Source organism: Corvus brachyrhynchos, unplaced genomic scaffold (genome assembly GCF_000691975.1).
Source record: "Corvus brachyrhynchos isolate BGI_N302 unplaced genomic scaffold, ASM69197v1 scaffold413, whole genome shotgun sequence".
NCBI classification, from domain to species: Eukaryota; Metazoa; Chordata; class Aves; order Passeriformes; family Corvidae; genus Corvus; species Corvus brachyrhynchos.
Genome location: NW_008237240.1, coordinates 222,209 through 230,045, shown reverse-complemented (window position 1 = coordinate 230,045; position 7,837 = coordinate 222,209). Strand labels below are relative to the sequence as shown.

The 7,837-nt window shown below is 45.2% G+C and overlaps 1 protein-coding gene across 1 annotated transcript in view; it reads left to right on the top strand.

Moving 5' to 3' along the window:
• The window catches only part of LOC103612875 (uromodulin-like 1), a 51,737-nt gene that overhangs the window by 9,391 nt on the left and 34,509 nt on the right, over positions 1-7,837 (top strand). The window contains exons 3-7 of the mRNA XM_008630586.2: positions 3,040-3,201; positions 3,609-3,715; positions 4,785-4,977; positions 5,819-5,959; positions 6,733-6,852. Coding sequence (XP_008628808.2) covers positions 3,040-3,201; positions 3,609-3,715; positions 4,785-4,977; positions 5,819-5,959; positions 6,733-6,852 — 723 coding nt within the window. The remainder of the gene's footprint in view (positions 1-3,039; positions 3,202-3,608; positions 3,716-4,784; positions 4,978-5,818; positions 5,960-6,732; positions 6,853-7,837) is intronic.

The window sequence follows — 7,837 nt, the reverse complement described above, 5'->3', positions numbered from 1 at the left end:
AAGAGTGCATCAGCACATGATGAAGGCTCGTCTTTAAGCACACATGTACAAAAATACCTTGAAATAAGAAGGCCCAAGACAACTTTAAGTGTGGAGTTTTTTGAGAGCACTTGATTTGCATTGTTAAGGTCACGCTTTAATCGGAGTGTGCTTTGTGTGCACAGCTTCCTAAGGTTTTCAGAAAAATGTCTGCAAAGTAAAAAAATGTTCATTGTAGGTGCCCAAGCAGCTCCTCAGCAGTGCTGGGACCTTTCAGAGCTGGCACACAGATGTTCCCATGCTGACTGTAACCAGAGCAGCAGGAGCTGGGGCACAGCTGTCCTGAAAGCCAGGGGACAGTGGTGCCACATATGGGCAGCACTGCAGCTTCAGCCTGGCGTGGGAAAGGTGCCACAATGTCCTATGGGACTTCACCCAGAAGCAGGTGGCTCTGGTTGCCCTGCAGTTTGGGTCCCTTGTGTGCCCCCAGCAGCTGCAGAAATGGGATTGTCAGTGTCCCTGCCTGTTCCCAGTGGTGTCTGCTGATGGGAATCCCTTCTGGGAATTGCCTTGTCCCTTTTTGAGCCCACTGAAGCTGTCTGCCTCCACACGCCCTGTGCTGACAAATTGCAGAAGTTCCCTCCCGTTTGGGTAAAGAAGTGAGTTCTTTCACCCATTTTATTCTTGTGGGCTTTGGTGAAAACCGGCTCTGCCTTCACCTTGCCTTTGGGATTTTGTAAACCTTGATCACATCCCCCTCAGCCTTCTCCCCTCCAAGGCAAAAGTCCCATCCAAGAAGGGTGCTAAGTATTTGTCAGATGCTGGACCAACATAAAACTCTGTTAGCCCCTGGAGAGGCAATCAGGATGGAAAATGTCCATCTGAGCAAGCAAAGCCTACCAATGCTCAAAGACCCCAAAACCAGGGTTGTATGATGAAAACTGCCAGCCTGCCTTTGGAACAGACTTTCCCAGGAGCTTTCTCTATAATTTCATAGATTTGCCTCCCCCTTCTGATACCTGAGACAAATGCAGGGTGCTGGTCCCTGGCTCTGCCACACCTTCTGGATGAAACCATCCCTTCCAGATGGAAGGAGGGAGAGGGAAGGGGTTATGGCTGAGTTAATGTTGTCCCTCAGCATCACTCTCCTGGGAGATGGCCCATCCTGCAGTCACAGCAGATCCAGCAGCTCTCCAGTGGGCAGGCTGGCAAGTGACCTTTGGTTGCTAAGCTGCAGTTCTGCTTCCATACATTTATGTAAATAACGGAGGAGAAAAGCCTGTACTTCATCCAAATGACAGAGGAGTTGGCTGGCTTGCTCCTCAGTGCTTGCTTGGTAGGTGACTGTCCCCAGCATGATTGAAGAGGAGGGCATAAATTGGATTTCCAAAGTGCATCTGGTACAATTAGGCAGAAATGTGAAGTGAATCCATCTCCGCTTCCGCTGATCCGAAAAGGATGACCTTTTGATTTCAGATAAATATCTGCTGTGGCACCCAGCCAGGATTCAATAGTGTTTTCTGAGATTGCATGTGACTCATTAAACCATTTACACTGCAGTTAAACACACCAAAAAAAGAGACCCAGGTGGGAAAAAAAGCTGCTTTGAACCTCAAACCTGCTTGAACTGCACCTGAGTCTCAGAGCTGGAGGAATTTACAAGCCTGGGTCCAGCTTGCCAAGATCCACCTGGTTTGAGCAGTAAGGAGCACTGGTGAACAGGGAATTTCCTAACACAGGGCAATCCCTTGGTGCTTGTGTTTGTGCAGGCTCCAGTGTGAGAGGCTGCTTAGCTCCCTGCCCAGGAGGCTGAGAAGGAGCAATCACAGGAGACTGGGAACGCGTGTGAGACTCAGCTAAGGGCAACCGAGGCTGTATCACACCTTAATGGGGCTTTTAAAATCAGGAGGGATATTTCTAGGAGAAGGACCTGTTTGGGGGAACCACCTGTAGTGCCAGCCCCAGAGAGAGGAGGACCTGGAATGTGCATGTGGCAGCAAGTAATGTAGATTTAGTTTAAATCTTGATTAGTCAAGATAATTTCCCTCATTAAGAAGGTTACTTTGCTGAGGCCAAAAGCGCTAGATTCACTATCCCCTCTGCTTCTCAGAAACCTCACATTTACTCTCATTCAGAGCCTTGGGATAACAGAAATTGGAAAGCCACAGAACTGACTGTTCATGATAGATTTATAGTTTGCAGTGAACCTTCCACTTGCTATGGGCTTTATGACGTCAAACGTGGTTTTCCTGCACCACAACGGTTTCTATTGCAACAATCAGGTTCCTTTCTCTCCTGGCTGACTTTAATTGCCCAGTAAAGGATCAAAACCCTGTAGGTGCAAAATGAATGGAAAAGAGAATTCTTTCAGGTTGATTAGAAAGACCAGAGCTGAGCATTACTTGGAGCTGTGTTTGAGAGTGTGGGTAAAGAAATGAGTTTGTAGGGCTTGGAAATATTTTCTCTTTCCACAGAAGAGATTTTGTGCTGGCACTGACCCAGGACCACTGTCTGCCCTTGGCTTGGGAAGCAGCAACCTCCTGCCTTAGCTGCCCTCTCTGCAAGGCTCTCTGGCATGGGCTACCAACCTCCTGGAGTGGCCAGCTGGAACAGAATTACTGCAACTAAGGTTAAATTTGTGCCACAAAATGTTAAATGAAAGTTCCCAATTTCTATCTTAGACAGTACCTGTTTCCTTTATCATTATGTATTATTTGGATTAGTCACAGCTGACATCAGGCACATTTTCTGTTTCCCAGTGCTTCAGTGTCTCCACATTTAGAAACGTAACTGTCCACCCATCCATCCATAATTATTAATGGAAAGTTATAAATTCAAAATTTCTGTAACAGAAACGTCATGGACAAGAGAAAAATCTGAGAATATTTACACCCTTGGAATGAAATAATGATATTTTAGGCTGCTGTTTTCTCCCCATTAAAACCTCGGAACAGACGTGCTTCTAAAATGAGGAGGAGGTGTTTGCTATAAATTAAATATCACAATTTTGTGGAAACAACTTTCTGTATTTTTGTTCTCAGAAATGTTTTTGTTACTTAGCACTCAATAGATCCAGCGTATTCTCCTCAAGACCTGGTATTTGTCCAGTGAAGGATATGGAAACATCTGATTTTCCTTGCACGTTCGATACTGAATGTCCAGGGCTGAAAAAATGCTGCAGTTCTTCCAAAGGAGCAGGCTGTGTGGATCCCATGCCAGAGGGTATGTTACTGATAAATTCAACACTGCTTCTAATAGAAATATCCTTAATTTTCCCTTCTGAGGGTGGGAGTGGGCAGGAAAACTGTTACCATAGCTCTTCCTAAAACAAATACGGGAATCTGCCTTGGTTGAATTCCAGGATATTCAGCTTCAGCGCTTGCACCCGTGAGCACTGAGTGGTGTGTGGGTGCTGTGGGTCCAGCAAACCTTCACTGGCTCCCTCCCCTTGGCTGGCTCCTCTGCCTGTGGCATATGGCAAACGAGGCCCTAGCTGGTGGCTGTTCGTGGGCCCTTCACATTTGCCAAGTTAAATCTTGCTTTGTTTCCTCAGAGACTCCCTAAAGCTCTGTCGCCTTCTGCAGCACCAGCCCTCAGATGACTTGGCTGTTTTATTTCCTACACTGCAGGGAGGACGTTCTGGTACAACGTGACAGTGCTTGTGAAAATGGATTTTAATGAATTAATCCGGGTGGATTCCCACCTTCTGAATCATTCCCGCCTTTTGCACTCCGTGGTATGTACAAACACAAACGCTTCCCTCGTTGTGCCCATGATTCTGTTACTCAGGGGCCACTCTTTGCTCCCCCTTTGTTCTGCCACATTGATTTTTTTTGGCCCTATTTCTGATTATTTCTGTATTTCTGATTACTGAATGCCAGCTGCGTCCTTAAGCAGCTCAAGTATAATGAATTTATCAGCTTCTTTAGCAAATTTTTCAGGTCTCTTACCAGGGCAATTTAAAGACATGCTGAAATAAAGGGGTTTTTCCTGCTTAGGTGGTGCTTGCTCCAGTTCTGTCTCAGTTCAGTTTTGGGACTATGACAGACTGGGACCAGACTTCAAGACCTTCAAAGCATGATGTTTTCTGATATGGAATTCCCAGTTAAAGTTTTCCAGAGACAAACCTATCTGCCATGATGTGCTGGCACTGATGGGCAGGAGAATAGAAATGTTAACAAAAGCATGGGTGTAATTCTTCCTCCTATTTGATTTCCCCTTCTCATATCCTAAAAAAGCAAGAAAGCCTGGTCCTGTTGCTGTGTAGTAGGGAGTAGAGGACAAGGATCCACCAAGGCTTTTATATCTTGGAATAAAACAAGCTATGTGAAAGACAAGCACTCAAGAAATGGGGAATTGAGGTGGAGCTGTTCAATAAGCTTCTTCTCAGAGTGTCCTGCTGTCTGTTCCACTGACTCCTGATGCTCAGCCCAGCTGGTCCCTTCTCTCATTCCTGACTCTCAGCTGGGATGGTTTGCTCTCTCTGTCGTCTCTCTGTGGCTCTGAATCCCACCCCTCATCCTGAGTCTATTGCTTTTCCTCGTTTTCTTTCTATTCAGTCCTTCTGCCAAAGCATTTTGAGTTCAGCTCCACACCCCCCTTAGCTTGGCATGCCTGTAACATAAATCTGTTATGAAATGGGGTAATAAGAAGAATTCACCTTGCATAAATACAGGCCTAACTGTTACCACTTTGCCATGGTGTCTGAATTTCTTTCTACACTCAGATTATGATAATAACCATTCCATAATTCATGTGCTGGGAAAGGAACAAGGTGCTCCAGTGTTTGCTGCCCTGTTTTGCAGATTACTGGTGCACTGCAGCACCTGAACACCTCTGTGCACCACATCCAGAGTAATTGTGGGGAAACCTACGCTGGGACAGTGGCCTCCCAGGTTCTCCTTGGAATGCACCATCCAGCTCCTCTGGCAGAGGTTTCCTCCTCCCTGAAGGCCATGGTGAAGCGCGTGTATGAAGTGATTGACGCTGAAGTGCAAGGTCCTTGATTGTAATTCTGTCATATTTTAGGGGTTTTCATCCCTCTTCGGTTGGGATCTCATTTACATGACCATTAATTTGCTTTCAAAGATAGCATAGAGGACCTTGCAAACTTTGCAAACATGGCCCTGACCTTTCTGTTAGCAGATGGAGAGTTGATGATTATTTTGGAGTGAGTAGTTTGGAAGGGAATGCTCCTGAACCCTCAATTAAATTTATTTTCTCCCAATAACATAGTTTTTCAGGTGAAAAAGCAAATAGGTGCATATTTGTAGCACAATCATTAGTTGTATTAAACAGGCTCTTAAAAAAATCTGTTTTCTTGGGAAGCAGATGGACTCTGTTGCCATGTTACTTCCAGTAGCTTGCATGAAACAAGTCATATTTATAGTTTGTTAATTACTATAGCATACTACTACATACTACATTTCAATAGATTAATTTTAAATTCTGTCAATTTACTTATTGCTCTGTATTTATCTGAACATTTTCACTTCTGCAGTGCTTCATAAGCACCATTTTCAACTCTTCTTATTCTGTATTTACTCAGTCCAGCTTTCAGTGAAATCACTGGGTAGTTCTCCTTCCTCCTGTGCTGACATCTCAGGTTTGGATGGCATCCTACAGGTGCAAGCAAGAGCTGCCCCTAACTGTCCTTCAATTCCAAAGAATTGGGGTAAAAACTGATAGGGTGATAACATCCAGAATGGCTTTAACAGCACTAGTGCAGATTTACACTGAATTTATCGTACCCAGAGCCTGATCTACACACATCAGTCAGACATGTGATCAATCTTGATGCTGCTCTCAATATCTGTGCAAGGTGTGCTGTTCTTCCTAGATGTCAATGAATGCTCCTATGCTGAATTCAATGCTTGCCCTGAGAAAAGCAGCTGTGTAAACCTGGAGGGTCATTACAGCTGCCACCCTCAGCATGAACATGCCGGGGTCACCCCTCACCAGCTGAGCCCAAGAAAGGAAGGTAAGAAATGGAGGTCTCACCTTGGGAAATACTGAGGATGTTCCTGCAGGACTTTGTGCTCCTTCACAGGAGGCACCTGCTGGGATTTCTGGAACATGAGTGCCCCTTCTCCTCCTGTTGGGAGAAAATGCCACATAAACCTGTTACCTATTTCTGATTGAAGAGCAGGGTATTAATTTCACAGTTTGCTGTTTCATCTATTTCACCCTCAGCTGTCCTCACTCACCTGCCAAAACCTGTTAACTCCAGACCCTGACTGCTTCTCAGAGCAAGTCACTTGTTGTCAGTGCACCTCCCCAGCCTCCTGAGAAACAATTAATGGCATTATTTCTACTATTTTCTTTTTTCCTGTTTTGACTGCAGCCCAGACTCAGTGGTGGTATGGTCCCACCCCAAGCTGCTGCACTGCTGCTGAGCCCTCTGCTGCAAGCAGCTGGAGTTTGGCACTGGCTGAAATAATTCCTTGTGGTACCAGTTCAGCAAAATATACTTACAGCCCACAGACATCAATGGGCCTGCTAATAGGCTTTAAGCTAATGAGATTAATAACTGCTTGCAGATTCGATGCTTTAGTTAGAAAACAATTTTACAATCCCTTAATCTCAAAAATTAAGGTAATGTATTACTTCATGCTTTTGTGATGTGATAATACTTTTATTTTCTATTTATATTACTTCTATTGCTGCTCTTCATGTGGAAAACATGAATGGTATTATTTTGGATTTGCTTTCTTAGAAATACTCTAACTCTTTGATAATATAATTTTCCCCTAGGCATTGCAGCATTTAGTCCAAGTTCAGCAGTAAATGCTGTTAACACTGGCAGTAGCTCTCCTTCTGTAAGGAAATCAAATCTCTTGTCCATAACCAACCAATCTACAAATGCTGGGTGCTGTAAGTAACCTTGGATTTTAATGAATGTTTTCTTGATTTGTGATGGGAACAAACCTCAGTAGATTTGTGCTTCTACGGATGATCCAGCCCTTTCAGGCAAGAGTTACCACAATCCTTTTAACAACACCCTGTTCTTCTTGTGGGAGGAAATAGCTTTAAGTGGTTCTTTGAGAGTTCAGAGAGACAGACTGGATATTCTTGATCTTCATCCACAACTTCTGACCAAAGCTGAAGCCAGAGGAATTAAACTGAGGCCCCTCTAGTGCAGGGGGGAGTGGCTTTTGAGGCATTTGGCAGCTACTTGGCTCAGAGTGCCGGAAATAACTGTGTTCTATTGAAGCAATTTATGAAAACAACCTTTTTTTCTTAGTCTAACCGTCAGCATGAAAGAATTGGAGCTGTGGCAGCAGCATGCCCTGGTCTCTGGCTTAGCACGGGGTGTGATGCTCATGTTGGCTGGCCCCAGCTCTCTCCAGCAGAAGTGTCTAGGCTGGGCTCTCTCTCTCTCTCACCAGACAGACTGGCTCTGCTGCAGGGCAACTCACCCTACCCGGTTTAGACACCTCCTCCTCCCAGGAGAGGAATCATCTCTGAAGGGCCCTGTCTTTTCCCATTGACATGACAATGATTGCACTGGACTGGAGTGGAATAACAGGTGAAGTTCTGCACGCCACTCTGCCCCCAGGCTCTGTTAGTTGGGGTCTGTGTGGGTTTTTCAGGATAAATCCAGGCAACCTTTGCCTGAACAGGTGCATTTTGATGATTAAAGTGACAGGAGGCAAAGCAGGTGTCAACACATGTAGAGTACACAGAGTCACTCTTCCAAGCTTATTCCTGTTGCTTGCACCTGTAGCTCACTGGTTGGTTATTTGTGTGACTGGAGATTTGGAGGAGATTTGGTTGTCCAGAGGAATTGTGGCTGCCTCATCCCTGGAAGTGTTCAAGGCCAGGTTGGATGGGGCTCTGAGCAGCCTGTCTAGTGGAA